The sequence below is a fragment of the Gymnoscopelus braueri genome, assembly GCF_963280865.1.
Source record: "Gymnoscopelus braueri genome assembly, chromosome: 17".
Lineage (NCBI taxonomy): Eukaryota > Metazoa > Chordata > Actinopteri > Myctophiformes > Myctophidae > Gymnoscopelus > Gymnoscopelus braueri.
The window spans coordinates 31,428,923-31,449,564 of record NC_137617.1 but is presented as its reverse complement, the minus strand read 5'-3'; the positions used below and the strand labels follow the sequence as shown (position 1 = coordinate 31,449,564).

Below are 20,642 nucleotides of genomic sequence, written 5' to 3'. Positions count from 1 at the left end.
ATGTGAGAGATGGCAATGTGAAAAAATCGAACACAACTTTAGACCAGGGGGACTCGGCACCATGACTGTCATGGTATGACAGTCATGTTTCAGGGCTACTACTGCGGATGCTTCTATCGTCTGAAAGGCTAGTGCGCTGTGCGCCTGCTCTATTGGCTGAATTTGGCTCCAATATTGGAGCAAATTTGTGAGCAACTTTCATTGAAATGAATAGGTGGGGGCGGCCGGGGCGGGGCAGTCCGCCCTCTAGATATATTAAAATCTCTCAAGAACAGATTCCGAGCTGCGCTACTGCTGCAGCTCAGATTCAAAGGAAAAAAACAGCAGAGGGCGCTGTTTTCCCTTTTTGTTTTTGATTGGATATTATAACTCTATGATGGAGATGCACACACACGCCAAGAGAAACAGTTAAATCAGTGTCAGTGGTGGAAATTAACCAATTACATGTACTCAAGTACTACTTAAGTACACTTTTGAGGTATTTTTTTACTTTACTGGAGTATTTTACATTTTCAATACTTTTACTTCTACTCCACCACACATCAAAGGCAAATATTGTACTTTTACTGCACTACAATTATTTTACAACTTTAGTAACTTTGTAGACTTTGATTATGATTATAAAACATACATTAACCACTTAAGCCCTATATATACTTTGGCTATTTGAAAATAGCTGATCTACAAGATCACAACGTGTCACGATGCACGTTGTGAACTGCTATTTTCAAAGGATTTTCCTACATTAAAAAAAACTTGTGAAATGGGACATTCTGCATAATGAGTAGCTACTTTCACTTTTGGTTCTTTAAGTACATTTTGATGCCAATACTTCTAAAATTATTTTTACAGTATTTTTACATGATGATATTGATACTTTACTTTTATTGGCCAATAAATGGTTAATTACGCTAATTATGCTAATTACTCAACACTCAACTCTTAGCAACAAAGTTACATATACACTAGGCCTATAGATTACATTTCAATAATACATGTTAATAGAAAACAAAATGTCTGGGTCCAAGACATTTTCAGTAGTCTATTTTTGTAGTGGAGAGGTATGGTCACGTGTCCCTATTAAAAAAACAGATGGTCAGCAGGTGGTTTCATGAATGTATGTATATTTACAATATTTTGGACCAATAAAAAAAAAACTATAGACCAAATTTCCCACCCCACCTCAGCGGCAGCCGGACTATTGGTTTCAAACATTATAGCCCCAACAGTTAAATATACAGGTTATACCTGTAAAAGGCTATGCCATAAAAGCAGTTGTCCTCCTACCATAAAGTTATGGCAGCTCCTACCTGGTCACTGGAAGGTATTTTCTGCCCCAAAATGACTTGATGTCATTCTTGGGGGATATATTTCAAACACTATTGCCCAGTCAGACCAATACACCAGTGGACATACCTCTAAAAGGCCACGTAAGCCATAATATGCATTATTACTTCTGCCAGCAGCTCCTACCTGGTGAAGACTGGTGATGGCGAGGTTAGGTGACTGGAAGGTATTTTCTGCATCATGAAAAAGGCTCATTCTTGGGGGGTTCATTTCACACATTATAGCTCAATCAGATCAATGTTTCAGTGGCCATATCTGTAACTTTTAGCTCTGATGAACACACCTACAACAGCACAGTAATGTATAGAGCAATGAAAGAGCTAATTAGTCTTCCATCACAACTCATACAGTCAACAAGTAGGTTAAGACTTAGACAGGGGCCATTTTCGAATTGCAGCCTCCTGAAGGTGTATCTTTAGGGCAGTTTTGAAAGTGAGTAGGGTTTTACACTCCTTTACTCCTTTTGGTAGGGCATTCCACATTTTTGTTGAATAGCATGAGAACGAGTTCATTCCCTTTGTTGAGCCAAATCTGGGTTGAACATGATTCGTGGATCTGCCTCTGGTGTTATGATCGTGGACTTCAGGCCCAGGCCCAAGTGATTGTGGCTCCTACCTACAGAAAGGTTATTGTTTCTGCCTCAAAATGACTTGGTTATATTTAAAATATTATGAGACCAATAAACCTGTGGACACACCTTTAAAAGGCCATATTACATATTAGCCATAATCTGCGTTATTACTCCTGCCAAAAAGTGATGACAGTGCCTGGTGACTGGAAGGTATTTTCTGCATCAGAATGGCTTGGTTCTTGTGGGTTATATTTCTATACATTTATAGTGCAATCAGTCAAATATAGCAGTGGTTATACCTGTAAAAGACCATACAGTATATGGCTATATGCCACAAAAAAATAAGTTATCCTCCTGCCATAGGTGATTGCAGCTCCTACCTGGTGACTGCAAGGTATTTTCTGCATCAAGTGCCTGAGTATGTTTCCTTCAATTCTTATTGCAACTCAAGTGTTGTGAATCTTGCGACTGTTTCTATTTTCCATTGAGGAACTCTTTTGTTTTCTTCAGTCCATCTAACATTTTGGAAATTTAAACCACCTCAGCTGCTAATTGCTAAATGTAAAACTATACATAACTGAAAATTCTATCTGAGTTTAAAATATTGGAGCATCAGGAAAATGAATCCTGGTTTACTGTGTAAACTAAGACCAAGGTGGTTTTAATGTTTAGTATATATTATATATTATACATAGATTTTAAGTTTTCCAACTCCATTATAAAAAAAAGTATGTAGGTCTTATGTTCAGTAAATATTGAACAATATGTATTTAAAGTGGTGGTGCAAATTAACTTGTTTCAATTAATAGTCAACAAATGACATTTTAAGCAAAAAAAACCACATCGTTTTAAGTCGACCCACATATATGCACACACATGCGCACGCACACACACACACACACACACACACACACACACACACACACACACACACACACACACACACACACACACACACACACACACACATCATCATCATCATCATGCAATCTCTCTTGCTGTCTGTCCCTCGTTCACATTTTCTTCCCCCTTTTTTCTCCCCTTTACCTTTCTATTCGTCCGGGGGGGGTATATTATTATAACCGAAATATTATAACTCTATGATGATTATGACTCTGTAAGCTGACGAGGCTCCATGTACTACTTCCTGGCGGTCAGTGAAGGCAGCACTACTGCTGTGTTTTGCCAGTGTTGCCATATTTTGTGAGAGAAATAAGTAACCAGGTCTAGGAAAACAAGCCCAAAAGAAGCAACTAGGGCAAGGCCACATGAGCACTTTTGCATCGGCTATTTGAATATAGCCGATCTACAAGCTCACAACGCGTCCTTGTAGATCTGCTATTTTCAAAAAGTCTTGCAATAAAATGGGGAATATTTGGAAGATGTTTTGAAACATTCTAACAACACAAATGCTCCATGGGCTGGCACAAAACCTTTTCATGAAAAATATTTGAGAACCACTGGTTTAAATAATAATTAAAACATTTGGACGCAAGCCTAAATATGCAAGTAGGCTACACTTAGCCCAAAAAGCACCAACCTGCAACTACCATTTTTTACCAGCAACTTTACAGAACAATAAGCCAAAATCGCTTATAATAAGTAGACATGGCAACACTACTGACTGCCTGGTGTCCCGTTAACACACCTATGTGACACACACACACACACACACACACACACACACACACACACACACACACACACACACACACACACACACACACACTCGTCAAGAGAGACCTAAGTAAGCGTTCAACTTCCTGTCAGTGGACTTCAAAACAAGCCAGCTGCCAGCTGTTCTTGGATATGTGTTCTATTGAGAATTCTATTGTAGCATGCATGCTTACTCAGCAGCCTCTGTAACTTAGGCCTACAGAGGCTGCGCTAAGCCACCACGAGCGCTTTATTTATGAACATTTTCAAATGCCTAGTGGATGGTGGTAGAACATACAAGTGTTTTGAAACTTTTTATGATAATTATTGCATCTGTAAAAAGTAAAGGTCACAGCTAATTGTACTTATTACTTATTTTACTTATTAACAGCTAACACATTATTCTATCACTGTCCAGGCACTTAAAATGTAATGACTTTTTACAAGGCCCAGTTCCGAATTGCAGCCACCTGTAAGTGCTCTTTTGGAGTGGTTTTGAAGGAGAGTAAGTATTTACACTTTTTTATGACTGTTGGTAGGGCATTCCACATTTTAGTTCCTGCTAGAGTCCTTAATGTATTCCTACTGACCAGTGAGGAAATCCTGTACAAAAATCTTGCTCTTTGGTTGACTTTTGTTCACTGGAAAGATTTGCCTCTAAAATGTAACTCAGGTAGGTAATTTCCTCTTTACTACTTGTGATCACATTGTCACCCACTTTTACTGTGAAGCCATCTGCCTTGCAGAGGTTTATTTTGGACCCAAATAGAATGGATTCAGTTTTACCCAAGTGTAATGATAGTTTGAAATCAGCGAGCCAGGTGCAGATTTTTTACCCAGTTCAGAGCTGAGGATTTTTTCGACATGTAATTTGACCTTGTCTGAAACCAAGAGAGCCGAGTCATCCGCGAACAAGAACAAATTGCAGTCACAAGCTGATGTCATGTCGTTTACATATATTAGGAACAGTAAAGGCCCTAGTATGCTTCCTTGCGGAACACCACAGCTCACTGGTAGGGGGAGGACAGGGATCCGTTCACCTCCACCACCTGTTCTCTCCCCTCCAGATAAGATTGCATCCAGTTCACTGATGTGCTATCAAAACCGATAGAGTGATTTACGGTGTCAAATGCCTTTTGGAGGTCCAGCATGACCATGCCGCAGTATTTGCCCGGATCCACCTCATGTTTGATGTGGTCGACTGGTCGTTCAAAATTCAAATAGAGAAGGCATGGGTCAGTGGAATGAGATGTACTGAAGCCCGATTGGAATTCGTACATAAGTCTTTTTTCCAGCAAGATACTTTTCAACCTGTTCATACACTATTTTTCCCATAACTTTAGAGATAGAACTAAGAATAGAATTAAGGCGGTAAGGCGGTAGCCGGGGTCTAATTTGTTTCCTTTTTTGTACAGAGGCCAAAGTAACCCCTCTGTCCAGGGGCGGCCTTAGTGATCTGGGGGCCCGTTTCAAGAGCTAATATGTGGCCCCCTATGCACCCCCCCACCCCCCAGAAAAAAAAAAAAAAAAAGAATATATATTTTTTTTTTAATCGCCCCAAAACACGGTCACCCCGATTTTGTTTGCGGAATTTGCGGATTTTGTTTGCGAAAAAATCTAAAATTGTATTTTGAGAAAAAATAAAATAAAAATCTAAACTTTTTTTTTTTTTTTCAAGCCCCGAACGGGCCCCGAACCCTGAGGTTCGGGGCCCGTTTCAATGGACCCTTCGCTAAACCCCACCCCAAAAGCGATTGTCCAATGCCAGCTTAGCAACCGTTGTTAGCCTGGCATAGGTCTGGCAAGCTTTCGTCACCTGCCATAGCTGTCAATGTTATTTCGCCCGCACACACACAATCATTTGCAACATAATAGCAAGAATAGGAATACCACGATAACGCAATGGTGACTATGAACCACGTACCCAAACCCGTTGGAGGCTGCTTTTCCCAAGCTGATATCTGCACTTAAACTGCAAGGCTGAATGGCTGTGTTGTTGAACACATACACAGCTTAACGTCAGGAAAGTTACACGACACGACTCACTCGCCCAGGTGGTGTCAATAATAGGCTACTAATCACCGTAATCGTAACAACATTCAGAATCACAGCGCTGCCTGTTTCGGATTCCGCACGTTAAAGTATATTCATTCATTTGTTCGTCTATTTATTAACTGCTACTGTAGTCTTACCCTGCGGTACATGAAAACTCCTGTTACAGTCATGGATCAACTTCAACCTGGTGTTTGCACTTTCTCCATTTACGGTCTGTACATATATATAAACGTTCAGATTTCAAATATAAATTGCTTACCCTATGGCCACGGATGTTAAAATGATGCACGGGACTCTCAAAAGTACCTGTATATTCTGTATTGTTCAATAAAAAGCATTTTAATCCGATCGGTGGCCATTTTCTCATAGAGTTATAATGTATCAGAGTGCAATACACCTACCAACCGATAGGGTCACTTATTTGAAAGCATATGGAGAAAATGGCCACCGATCAGATTAAAATGCTTTTTATTGAACAATACGGATGATACGGGTACTTTTGAGAGCCCGTACATAAATGTAACATCCGTGGCCATGGGATAAGCACTTTATATTTGAAATATGAACGTTTCTGTAGATGTACGGGCTATAAATGGAGAAAGTGCAAACACCAGGTTGAAATTCATCCATGACGGTCGAGACAGACGACCGTCGTGTATCCATGGCTATTACTCCCTCTAACATTTCCCGTGTTTTTAGTTTATTGAAATAATGTCATGCACATTTGTCCAGTGCATAGCCTACTGCAGGCCTTGTTGACTAGATTTAGAAGAGATTTTGAAGCTATTGCTGCTGAAATGATCGATTATTTTTAAGGGGAAAAGCCGTCATTTAACATGCAAGTCAATGGGTGAGAAGCAGAGATTGCCAGGCGCTGCCAGGCCTGGGTGTGACTAACTTCGCACCACCAGTCACAGAGTGGAGTGGGTGGGGCTTAGCGAAGGGTCCATTGAAACGGGTGAAACATAGGAAAGGCCGCCCCTGCCTCTGTCAGAGGGGTTACTCTCGCTAGCTTAAATCTTGGGAGATACGTCCCTGTTTGATGGAGAGGTTTATTATGTGGGCAATGATTGGAGCAATGGAGTCTCTGATTATATATAAATTATTAATTAAGTAAACAAAAAAAAAAACATTGTCACTCTCAAACCTAATCTAAACCTAATGGGGCTTTATTTTGAAGTCCGCCGAGCGGAAGTGAAATGCTAAAGTAACGCTTAATGACGAACGTGTTCATATTTATGTCCACTGAACAACAGTGGTGTGTCAGCGTCAGGACGGATTACATCCATTCACTGCTAGTTTTAAGTCCCTCAACGTTAGTTAGTCGTCGGCATGCAAGACGAACTATGATCACCTGCGGCAAGCAGTGAAAGTGGATTCGTGTGCTTTCATGTGCGACTTTCACGCACGGGAGAGAGAGGGAGTTTCGAGGGGGATCATCATGCCGTCACCCCAAATGCTTTTTTTTTCCTAGACATTTTTTTCCAAATTAGAAAAGGCTAGCCCTACGAGGCTAGCCAAGCTAACCAACTGTATTAGATCCTTTTTGGGGGGCTGCTCAATGGATGTCGCTTGTTCTTTTACCTCTGCCACCGTATTAACGAACGCGAGGAGAACGTAAAGGAGGGGATCAGTACCGAGCTTCATGACAAACCAAAGAAGTGTCCCGTTCTGAGACGACACAAAGCAAAGGGACTGAAAATGAAGAAACAGTTCAATCGGATGAAACAGCTCGCCAATCAAACAGTCGGCAGGCAAGTACCGTTATCTACAGTGGTGGAAAAAGTAGCCTACTCAAATGTTTTTTACTTAAGTAAAAGTATCAATACTAACGTAGAAATACTCTGTTAAGTAAAAGTCCGGAATTCAAAATGTACTTGAATAAAAGTATTGGCATCAAAATATACTTTAAGTACTAAAAGTAAAAGTACTCGTTATGCAGAATGTCCCGTTTCTCAAGGTATCATTATGTATATAATGTATTAAAATCTTTTGATGCATTTACGCATTGTGAGCTTGTAGATTGGCTATTTTCAGTGGTTAATGTATGTTTTGTAATAATCAAAATCTGCTAAAGTTTTGGAGTAAGTGGAGTAAAAGTATAATATTTGCCTCATCCGAGAGATGTAGTAGTGGAGAAGTAAAAGTATCGAAGTACAAGTAAAGTACAAATACCTCGAAATTGTACTTAAGGTACATTAGGCTACTTGTAAATGTACTTAGTTACTTTACACCACTGCAACGTTATTATAACGTCATTGGACTGGACATCATAGTTTGTCAATTGTCACCAAGTACATTTCTTCCAAGTTTAGCTTAGCCTGACCTGCTGCTGCTGGTTTCAGTGAAGTTAAGCCTCATTTATACTTCATCGTACAAGTGTCAGCATTATTTGCTTTCCCTACACGTCACGGTCACATACAGTACATTTATTAATTTAACTGTTTTATATCCTATGCGTCTATAAAATTCCAACAAAGAAGCGTCCGTCCGTCCATTAGAATGCTGTTAACACATAGAGGCATAATATATAACGCCACGCATTTGGTTTTATTACTGACAGCGACTCATTGAGGTTGGGACGGCTTTTAATATCGCTGTGATGTGGCGGATGCATTTGCTCAAGTATTTTTGTGTGCATGAGTGAGCGCACAGTGCACTCACACAACTTGATGAGTAATCAGATTTCGTCGTCACGTCACCCTAATGCAGTGGTTCTCAGCCACATGATGGGGGGGGGGGGGGGGGGGCGGGGGCGGTCCCCAGATGACAGTGGAGTGACCTTTTTAATGCCTAAAAAAAAAAAAAGAGACCATTACTGCATCAAAAGTAATCAACAAACTACTATAAAAACTGGTCAAACATTGGCCAAATTGTCAAATAATACAAGAAACAGGCAAAAATTTTGAAAATAGCTGATCTACAAGCTCACAACGTGAGGCGTTGTGAGCTTGTGGATCTGCTATTTTCACAATATTTATCTGTGGATAATATACAAACAAAATGTAATGCTTCAACTCCTTCAATTCCAAGTGTTTGTCAGGGTGGGGGGGGGGGGGGGGGGAGGGTCCTGACTCCCCAGTTCAAATATGATTATTTTGGGGGATCGCGGCCTGAAAAGGTTGAGAACCACTGACTGCCCTTATGAATCAGCAACGCACGTCATTCTCAAGTAGCCTGCTGTCCATCGCAGCTCATCCCTATGGAGACGGTGATGGCCATAATCAAACAACATTGAGATGTTGTTCAACCTAAGCCCATATTCGGAACGCTACATCACCAGTCTTCTAGGTTCATGCACAGACCAATATCAGTGCATGGGAAAGAATAGCAAACCACTTGAACTCGACTAGTGCTAGTTATTTTGAGTGTCTAATGTAATCTGCTTTTTGAATGAAGCTATGTTCTGCGATGTCATGCTGCACTGTATGTGAGATCTCATTTCCATGATGATGTCATGTGCTTTGCCTGTTGTCTGTATTAATCATCCAATTGTGGGGCTGTCATTTGTCCCATCTGCCAGGGCAAATTCCTTGTGTAAAACCTACTGTATACTGCACTCTGCAATAAAGTGGCTTATTCTTTTGAAGGCAAATAGTTAGACTACTATACCCGGTGAAACTGAACTAGATAATGTAACACGCAATGTAACAGGACTAATGGGATATATTAGTACTATGGATGTGCAATTTCAAGGCATACTTTCACTCAAGCTTCATATACATGTCATAGTGTCAATTTGAGACACCATATGAAACAGGACCTTCAACCCAACCCATAAAATAATTTAATGTCTTTAAAAGCTACGTCTACGTAGATAAGTATCAGCTGACTAATTCTCCCTGTCTAGCCGCGATACGGCCCTAAAAGATTATGGATTCATTCACCTTTGGAGAGATGAAGCAGATGGCAGAGAGATGATATCTTTTAGAAATAACAGATAAACATCCAGAAGATTGTTGATTGAGTTTTGTTTTCCCAATAAAGGGTTTCACTTTGAAACTACTTTCCGATGTCAAATCATGTCACTCATGGAGTGGGGGAACTTGATCATGGGGGGGCTGGGGGTCTAGCTTGGCATATTTGTAAATGTTTAGAGCCTGACCAGTGCCAGATTTCGGGGTCTGATCATCCTGGTTGTGGAGAGACCTAGACCACCCATTATCAGCAGTGTTTCCCCTAGGATGAACAATTAACAGTGGCGCTGAGCATCTCTTGCAGCTCTTTGGGAGTTCCGCTGATCCGACCGACTTTCCACTTGGTGCACGCATCATGCTCTCGGGTCCTTGCCGATACGCTCGCCAATTTTGACGTCGGTCGGTCCCATATATGGGCATGCCTATATTGGGCATAGTGGTCGGATCGGCAGTTCTGGACAACCGGATCTCCAGTCCATATACCTGTATATGGTATCGGTCGGATCGGCGGATCTGGACGTCCGACTGACTCGAGTCGACACCAGGCATGACACTCCCTCAGGTCATCAGCTACGTGTGGGCCGATTTTGAAGTCGGTCGGTCGGTCGGTTCTCAAGATACGTGAACTACAGACAGAGGGACACAGACAGAGATTTCGCGCAATAAACAAGTAAAACAATAAATTTTCACATAAATTGAACTAAAAAAAAATACTATAAAGCTCACAACATGTTGGATTGTGCCGTGTTGTGAGCTTGTAGATCTGCTTTTTTTTAAAGGTTAAAAATCGGGACACATCGTCGGCTACATATTGTGCATAATTGCCGATTCTAATGTAAAAAAAGAGGCAAATAATGACCGATATATAATCGGCCAAACTATAATCTGTCTGGCTCTACAAATGTTCTTATGCTGATATGTCCTGATGACTGAGGATCTGTCCCTGTAACAGGATCTCATAAATTGAGAAATGATGAGCCCTGCCCTGTGTGGGAGGACAGGAGGGACAGCACTGAGCTGTCGGAGGATGTTATCATCACGTGAACCTGGCCAGCGGTTGTTGTGATGAGTGCTGCTGTGTGCATGTGTGTGTCAGTCAGAGACGATGTGTGAGTACATACATGAATGTGTCTGTGTGCAAGCATGTGGGAGTCAACAGTATTAGCACCTCTGTCAGCCCAGCACAGCATGGCACCCGATATGCAGTCGGCCCATATTAAGCTTTTGATACACAGATGTATAAATGAAATATTTAATACATCAAGTTATCCAAATATTATAATTTTTGATGTATTTATATTTTTAATCACTTTTGACCAAAACATTCAGTTCTATTTGTCAGTGTTGTGTCTCCTTTGCCTTACCTTTAGGTCAGGTCAATCTATAGCCATTGAAGGGATGAGAACATTGTAGACTTCATCTTCAAACCGGGCATGGGTGGGAGACAGCCCTCTCAAAGATGTTTTTCTCTCCTACATTTTCACCTGTGACACACATTCTTGTGGTGAACATGAAGAATATGTCCCAGAATTATGTGCAGGTATCTGTTGATCACTGTGAAACTGATGTGAAGGTATCTGTTGACCACTGTGAAACTGATGTGCAGGTATCTGTTGACCACTATGAAACTGATGTGCATTGTGCAAGTTTCTGTTGACCACTATGAAACTGATGTGCATTGTGCAGGTATCTGTTGACCACTTTGAAACTGGGCATCTTGAAGCTTACTCGGCTGTTCTCTGGATGAGACTGCCAGCCGAACATCCGATTGTTTTCGGTCATATTTATTCTGCTTCAGGCAAGAAGACTCCTTGAGAAGTATCTCACAAATAGAATAGAAATGTTACAAAATCATACAGGTTTGAATGTGTACTTAAGGTGCTGTAAGGTATATATATATATTTCGTTAGCTAGAGGTTCGTGCCCCCTGTAAACAAAAGGCTGTCTGGGGGGAGGGGGAGGGTCTCGTCTATCCACCGGAACAAAAACTGTTTTACCGTGATCGTCCATTCTGTTGTTATCGGCAGTTGAATATGGCTTGTATTCATCAAAAAAAGAAGAAATCCGAGCTAGCTGTGTTTTTCTACATCTCATAACATTGGAGTGGATGATGGAGTGACTTTTTGGGGATGATGTCATTTCTGCTTCTATCATTCTCTCGCAGTCAAGGGATCATTCATAGATTAGCAAAGAGCGCCCTCTAGAGTAATAAATAAAAAAAAGTTGTATTAATTGACGGAGATCTCCGTCAATGGCAGTCAAGTGTTGGATTTGAAACTACGAGATCTCCGTCAATGGCAGGGAATGTGTTAAGAACTGGCGTAATGTCATGTGGGGGAGTGGTTTTAAAATGGGAACACTTTAATATTGCTGTTGAGCCTTTTGGTTGTGTCATGGGGCATAATTCGATTAAACTTGTGATGGGAAGTGGCCACTTCATAACTTAATTCCATACCTGATCTCACCCTCCAACAGAAAAGCCAGGTTCCTGCACTATCTGGTACTGACCCATAAATGGCACAAGGGCCATTTACTTTAGGTCATTTGTATTAAACTGTTAAAAGGTTAGTTTGCAAATACAACCCTAGCTTCTTTTTCTACTACTAAGCTTACTTCTTGGTTGTTAAGCAAAGCAATTTGCATTGGTTGTTATGCATAGCAATTTGAGTCATTGGATTGGCAAAGTCAACGTGGAGTTGGCAGAGGTGCACTCATACGCAAGAGCTGCTGTTCCCCTTTGCAAATCCTGCTGTTTATTTGACTGTAACCTTATCTGCACAGTCTACAGAGTGAATCTGCATCAGTGGTCCACTCCACAGCCTTGGCTTCAGGATCAATGGTAGCGGGGCTGCTGGAATACTCATCGTTTCCTGACTGTATTTTACCAGCAATGAATTGGGACAGGAGAGTGGTGTGCAATGCAGAAAGCAGACGTTTCTGTTTGAGTATATTTGTGTCTGCATGTATTGTGTATATACTGTATAGTGTATACAGTATATGCGTGCACATGAATACCTGTATTTCTTGCTTGTGTTAGTACATGCTTATGCACTCATACCTATGCATGTGCGTAGGGCTGTGAATCTTCTGCTATCTCACGATTCGATTCCGATTCTTGATTTCTTTCAGTTTTTTTTTCAAAACAAATGGTTCTCGATTAAAAAAAGTTTTGTACTGATTCAAAATCTTTTTTTCCCCCGATTCAGCCCAGAACTTGCCACTTCTCAAAAGTTTTATTATACAAAAATGTTCCTGCAGCCCTACATGTGCGGTACACATTTCAGTGTGTGTGTGTGTGTGTGTGTGTGTGTGTGTGTGTGTGTGTGTGTGTGCGTATAAGAGTAAATATATGCATGAGGGTGCACAGTAGCTGTGCACACAGGCCAATACCTTCCTGAGCAAGTGCTTGCCCTGTGAGTACTTGGATTAGTCCAGTACATTGTGGGGTATGTGTGTGTGCCTGCTGCCTACAAGAAGCCAGTGTTCGTCTACTAAAGTTTGAATGGAGGGTCCTTCAGTCCTCCCCCTGGGTTCCTGTGATTGTGCGAAGGCAGAACACTGTGTCCAGCCGCTCAGAGGAAATCTCCCCTTCTTCTTCTACAAACAGGAAATGGCCTCCCAGAAAAGTGCTTGCGTTTCTAGAGAGAGAGAGCGAGAGAGTGTGTGTGTGTGTGTGTGTGTGTGTGTGTGTGTGTGTGTGTGTGTGTGTGTGTGTGTGTGCGGGGTGGGGGGTGGAGGGGGGGGCAGCAGTGGAGAATTCTTGAAACGGAGATTGCACGTGTGTCTGTATGTGTGTTTGTAAGAAAGAAAACATTAGGTAGAGAGTCGGTGAAAACAACTTGCCAGGGAAAATGAATGGCATTCTCTGTAGCTGAAGGATGTTTCTCTAATCAGCCCTTTGAACTCCCTGCTGCTAACACGCATTCATGCTGGTTACTTACAGGTTGGTCTGAAGTGCTAACGAGACACCATATCCAAGAGTGCAGAAAATAACCTTCTTCTGTTCAGATCCAAAAATGCTTGCAAAATGCACACATTTCCTTTTTGATGAAATGTCCTCTCATAGCCAGTGAATTGATACATTTATCAGCTTGGTCCTCGTTGACCAAGACTTTATTTGTTGATTAGTAATTTGTTATGCTTTTTTCCATCTACATCTCAAACTCTGATATAACGCTTTAATTCTGCCAGTCTAATAGCTTCCAATAGCCATTGTTAAATCAACTGTAGAATCAGTTCTCAACCTCACCAACCTGAAAATCTTGGTGTTCACCGTATGACATAATTGTACAGATTTTGTTAATAAAAACAACTAACTTCTTCGTCAAATTGCTATGACTATTGGTCGATGAAGACATTTTTTAGTTGAGGACTGTCTTTAGTGTATACGCAAAAGCAGGGCACGAGTGCTGTGGAAGGATATAGACTTGGGATAGGGTGGGGTGTACAGAGACGAACAAACAAACTAAGCTCTCCAGAAGACATGATGAGATCAACTTTGTTTAGTCTGCCTATTTAACAGCATAGATTTGAGCTAGTCTGAGATGGTGACCTCACCATCTGTTTGTCAGGAAATCAGCCCTTTGATAACTTTAACAGTAGCTGAGGAAGTCATCAACTCATCTTGCGGTTTGGACCAATCACAGTTTAAATAGGCAGCTGATTAGAAGCCGAGTCATGCCGCGGTAAATCTGGAGATAAGATTTGTAGTCGTGTGAAGACCAGGGATCTGTGAAAGCAAAGACACCTGCATAGATGAGCTGATGAGTAATCTCTGACATGTCAGGGCTCATACAGGTGCCGGAAACCCTTGAGAATGAATTTGAATAATTTATTTCCAAGATCAGAAATGTATTTGGATTTTGAATAAAGTGCTGGAAAATACTCAGATTTATTACATTGGTATTTAATTATTCTAATTATTGAGACATACTCTCACAAAATAGCATGGCAGGGTATTTGAAATGGATAGTTCTTGACTAAAACAGAAAGGCACCAGGAAAGGTTCTGTTGATCTCAGTCAGGTAGCTCGGCTCCTTTCGGGTGTTTCCAGTGTTTCTCACCCCGCCTGGGCCTCGAGGGAGATGAGGTGTGTCAGTCATGATGCATGAGAGATGACGTTAGCCAGTGTAATATTGCTTATCATAATACTATATTATAATGTATTTGGCTCCATCATGATCGTAGGTAGGTATAACACAGAACAATGTGCGTAACATATTTGGTTGCTTTGTGTCATTGTGCATTCATTGCCCATGCCTCCTGGAAAGAACTGTGCCACTTAGCGATTCTACATGTGCTGCATTCTTTTTTGCAACCTGCATTCGGTTGAACTACAACCCCATTAGTCGCGCTCATGGTTTTACCACTACAAGAAACACTGGATAACACCCCTCCAGTTCTCTCTCTAATGTCAGATTAGACTGCTACAGCGCAAGCCTAATGTAAGCCTAATAGCCCATACAACTATATCAACCCTAGGCTACTTAAACCAAAGAGCTGCTGAAGTCACTCAATTATTCTCCTGTTCCCCTTTCATCTGGCCCCAGTATCCATTACCTTTATGAGCCTTGAGCTGCCAGCAGTTGCAAACAACAGACACGACCCCACCTACTCCTCTTTATCCCTACTGATTGTGTGCCGTGGCCTGGTAACAGTTGTTGTATTGTTCTTATGGTCACGGTGTTCATTTACACCCCCCCTTTGATAGTAGGTCTCCATGGCTACCATTACCATTATTATGGCTACCATTATCAGACCGTGTGCAGAGGAGTAGGTACATAGCCACACAGTGACTTTCTCCAGAGGCTGTACACTCCCTGCTACCGTTATGCCTGCAGTGGGGTCAACTCCATTCACGCTGGCTCAGCTGATGTGGACCAAAACAATTGTTGTTTTGTTGTTGTTTTGTGCCTCTGCGTGCCTCTGGGATACGGGCTGGCAGGGCAAGCCTATTTTCTGCCTCACCTATATGCAGTGTTTATGTTGACTATGCCGCTTTCGCACAGTGTCGTCGTTTTAATACAGTGATCCCCAGCGTACTGGATCAATGACCAAATCAGAAATCACACCGGTAGTCTGTGACCCATAGTGTTGTGTCTGTGCCCAGAGAGACGGGCGGGTTCAGTTTTAAACATGAGCTGCATGGACACTACAGTCAGGGATACGTCAGGAGCTGTTGAACATGATGCGAGTGTAAACCAGAACAAGAATTCCAGACAGCAGCTTCACACTTGAGCTGTGTGTGTGTGGGGGGGCATTGGCGTGCATGTGTGTCTGTATTCTGTGTATCCACTGTTCTTCATTATGGCCAATGTGGCTCATATATCCTCCTCCCTCCAGTCTCTTGGATCCTGAGGATCTGGCAGCTTGCAGATCCTCTCTCTCTCTGGTACATGTTAGACGTCACCAGCTTGGCTCGGGGCGTCCCTCCAGAAAAATGCTCCTGCACTTGACGATTCTGGTTTGGCACACTGGGCCCTTTCACCCCCATGCCATGTATCTCTCTTCCCCTCTCTCCCCCCACCCCCCCCCCACCTCCACCAGTCAGTCTTGGTTTCTCTGTCTCTGTGTTGTAATTGAAAGCAGCTGTCCACCACCACTGTCACAAGGTTACTATAGTTCATTCATACTTACAGATAGTTTTTCCTTAATTTTTCTCCTTTTGGGCAGTGGGTCCTGTGTTCTGTTCACAGCTCCTATTCAGTACATGATATTTTGGGGTTGTCTATTGGCGCTTGCTCGGTCAAGATATTTACACAACAAAATGTGGAGAAACTGTGGTGCCCAGTGGCTCTGCCAGGTAATGCATGGACCACATTCTTCTTGTGAGACAGGGGGGGGCAAGGGAATAAAAAAAAGACGACAGGGTAATGGTATCTACATATTTACACATAGCATATCCATCCAAACATTATGTACATGAGGTTTAGAAATGAGTTGTATAAAGTAATTATTATTGTTGTTATTATTATTATTATTATTATTATTATTATTTCAATGCTTTTTTACCATAGGGATTTCAATGTATGCAGAACATCTGGTAGTTATCTGGTTAAAACTATAATCCATAATAGAACCAAGAGAGATGATTGCAACAATGTCCAAACTACAATAAAGATGGCTGCGCATTTTAGCCATATTCATGCAGCCCAAGGCAGTTCGTGAGATCCTGTTGTCCCTGTATGATTTATGACTGTGTACTGTTATTACGTAATCTGTTCTGTTGATATGACAACATTCCAGGCTGTTTGTTGTGCTTGTCTGCTGAAGTCATTATGACTGATGCATGACCTTCGGTGTGTGAGTCATCTTGCCCTTCTGATGAAAATACATACTAACCAATATGCTTGTGGCAACTATAATCATGTAGGTCGGCTTGGAATACTGATCTGCCGGACAATATGAGTCCATATCACTGACTGATTTACTACTGTCTGGCTGGGTGACTGACTCCCCATTGTTGAACTACATGCATGAGAGAGTTATCTGTTCCCTTCACATGTACTGTACCACGGATGCATAGACTGAGAGTGATGAAGTTGCAGCATTATCCTCAGTTGGCCTAACAAGGAACTAGCCAATCACAGAGCAATCGTCCCTCCAGGCTATGGTAAAGGGCTGAAACTAACGACGATTTTGATAGTATATCGATTATTGAAACTATTAATCGTCTAATCGGATTATGAATGGCACAAATTGTCTGGCTCTTATTTAGCTATCCGTTTTTTAATTTAGCTTGAGGTTGTTTTAGGCATGTGCTAACTAAAATGCTAAATGCAATAATGATGAATTAAATAAACTTAGCTGCTGAGTTGCTACTGTTGATAACAAAAGATGAATTCTAATCAGGTTTTTGTCATTTAAAACCACGCTGATAAAAAACTAAACAAAATTAAGTATCCATTGTTTGTCTGTAAACCAAGGACAGGTCAAGTATCTAATGTTAACAGTTTGTAGATCTGGCCCAGAGCAGATACGGAATCGGTCTGTGTTTGTGCATTCATTTGTATGTGCAAAATTACAGTATACATATTTACACATAGCATATCCATCCAAACATTATGTACATGAGGTAAAGAAATGAGGTGTATAAAATAATACCCCAAAGGAGGGATGTCCATTTTATTATTATTATTATTTGTTATTTCAGTACATGAGCTCCAGACTTAATCCGAGCACTGAACAGTAAATGGAAACCAGGCTTTATGCTGTGGAAAGCGCTTTTCAAATGCTTGTGAATTACTGACGTGCTGAGTGCTCTCATGTCAAGCAACGTCCTGTGTACAATATGAGGCCATTGGAAGTATCTGTCAGGCCAGGCCCAACAGTCACAGGAGAAACACCTGATTTAAGTAAAACCCTGGCCAGTTTTCCTGCCTTTTTTAATGGCATTCTCAAAGTGATCAACACGCCACGGTAAACTCAAAGTGCGTGCCGATACTGCAGTATGACTCTGTTCAGGCCTGCAGACAGGAATTATGGGTGGGAGACAACATTTTCTAAATGTGTCAGTCAGACATCGCTGTGTGCCTGTGTTGTTTTGCCAAGTTAAATACACACATTTTCCCATTTCAACATAACACCATTAGAATGAGCTGTAATGTACCGGTAGTCTTTTCAGAGCATCCCTTTAAACAACTCCCATATTTTCATATTATTTAGCTGAGGCTCCTATTTTATCTTTTCAACATTTCATATTTGACATAATCAAAATGCAGAACAGTGACACACACACACGCACGCACGCACGCACGCACGCACGCACGCACGCACGCACGCACGCACGCACGCACGCATGCACGCACGCACACGCTTAGACTTGACTCACATGGCTGCGGCAAACACTTCAATAATCTTCTTCAATAAGTAATTCAATTTGTGGGGAATTTGGTGCTCATTTGCCATTTCGATCAGTCCACTCCATTCAGAAGGTCTTGACTCTCTTGAAGTTGACCAACTTATAGTTGTTTTCATGAGTTTCTTTGCAACATAGGTTTGAAGGTTGAAGAAGCATTCATGAAACGTATTAACAATCTTTTTATCAGGAAGTCCAAGAATTAAACAAACGGAATCAAGTTCAATCTCTGTATCAATCTCTGTATCAAATATCACATTCAGCTGTTGTACAATGCCCAACCAATATCGTTACATTTTATAACATGACCATACAGTGAATGTAATCTCCCACCTCAATCTTACACATAAGGCAGAGAGGAGACAGACTAGGGTTCCTTTCATGGCGAAGGCTAGAGAGATCTGTAATCAATGAATAGTTATCAGCTGAATCAAGCAAGCTCATGAATAATTTATTTTAAATAATCTAACTTCATGGTCCATTTGCTGCTCTATTAAAGACTTGTCGCAAACACATAGGATGTATTTTATATCTGTGTATTGTGTGTACCGGGCGGTATGTCTGATATGTATGAAAATATGTACTTTCAAGCCTAGAAATAATTATTAATAATCGGACACAAAACAAATTACCCATATGTTTAATAATGGACTGTCCGTCCCCTTGCACGCGAAGCGGAAGTGACAAGCAACTGAAAAATGTTGTTTCTCCAGAAGCCATTCAAGCCAATGATATTAACGAAATAATAATCTGTACTTTCAGTATCAGTTATCATCTACAGATGTAGGCTGTTCCACCATCATTTTCAAACATTAAAAAAAATGGTGTAAATACCAGTAGACGATCTACAAGCTCACATCTCGTTGCGATTTGACAAGATGTGAGGTCGTAGATTTCCACTATTTCTAAGAACATTTGAAAGTATAAAATTATATTGTTTCCGGTCATTGTTTGTCATTTCTTTGTATATTAAAGTTATTTGTCATATCTGTGCAATTTGTGTTTAAAAAGCCTAAAAGGCAATCAGAAATTACATTTTAATTCATACCTTCCAATGTCCAATGCCAGAAAACACACATTTGTTCGACAATTACTCGTCAAGTAAAATGTCATGATCGTGACAACCGTTTGTGTCTGCAATACCATGGCACCAGGCTGATGTCAAGAGTTGTGCATTTGACCCCATCGTGCCAACAATCTTCACATGCGATAAGCGCAAAAGGCAGATCAAAATCACACATAACTAGGACTTTTAGTCCACTACACAGTAGCGAAGCCGACCTGGTCTCAGGTCTGTGTGACGGAGTGTTGATAAGCCATTAGAGCAGTTTCCCAGCCCCTTCTCCCTTTAACTAATCTAATCTGTCTGACCTCTCCAAGCCCAACTATTAGCCTACTATTAATAGGCTCAGAAGAGGGGAGGGGAGGGCTGGGTGCAGACTAGAGACACACTGTCAGGCCTGCCAGTTATGGCTTATGACAAACCACAACTTGTTGAATGCTGACAAAAAATAGGCGTATGGAGGTTTGTACTGTTTGCAGTTTTCATGAATCTTCTGTTTATCTTTGAAAATGGTCAGATTAAAATGTAGGCTATTGTTTTTATGGTCAGGAATGTGCTTTAACCCATTCAGACCTGGAGGCCGATTTTACAAATGTCTTCTAAATCATTTTATGTTTTTGTTGAAAAAATCTTGCTATATCAGTGGTTCTCAAACCTTTTCATGTCAAGGACCCCCAAAATTATATGAATTTGGCCGCGGATCCCCATCTCAAAATATTTTGTTCCAGGGACCCCCCAGGAGCAAATATTTAAGTTAAAAATGTTTGCTTGAAAAAGTATATATATTCAAAGATTTGCACAAATCTTCAAGATCTTTCAAAAAAAGCAGATCTACAAGCTCGTAGCGCGGCACTCTGCGCCGCGCTATGAGCTTGTATATATGCTATTTTTGAATAGCCAAAGTACTAAGTGGATACACAGACGTGTTCCCGGTTTTAATGGGTTAAAAGGCCTCGACAATGCTTGAACTTAACTTGTGCAGATAACTATTAGGCTATTATCACAAACATTTTGATATGGTTTCACAAACTGTTAAGGCGGTTACACACCGGCGAATATGCGAATATACGCAAAATTCGGACTCGTTCCGAATAATTAAAAGACGCTTTTTTCGCTCCGCGAAACTGGTGTGGAAGCTTGCATTGACTTTATAAGGTTTTAAAAAAAAACGTATTA

At 41.1% G+C, this 20,642-nt stretch overlaps 1 protein-coding gene across 8 annotated transcripts in view; it reads left to right on the top strand.

Moving 5' to 3' along the window:
• Window positions 1–6,875: 6,875 nt before the first annotated feature.
• The window catches only part of arhgap17a (Rho GTPase activating protein 17a), a 49,471-nt gene continuing 35,704 nt past the window's right edge, over window positions 6,876–20,642 (top strand). For all 8 annotated transcript variants that reach the window (XM_080454374.1, XM_080454371.1, XM_080454377.1 and 5 more), the window contains exon 1: window positions 6,876–7,383. In XM_080454374.1, the coding sequence (XP_080310500.1) occupies window positions 7,331–7,383 (53 nt within the window). In that variant the 5' untranslated portion in view covers window positions 6,876–7,330. The remainder of the gene's footprint in view (window positions 7,384–20,642) is intronic.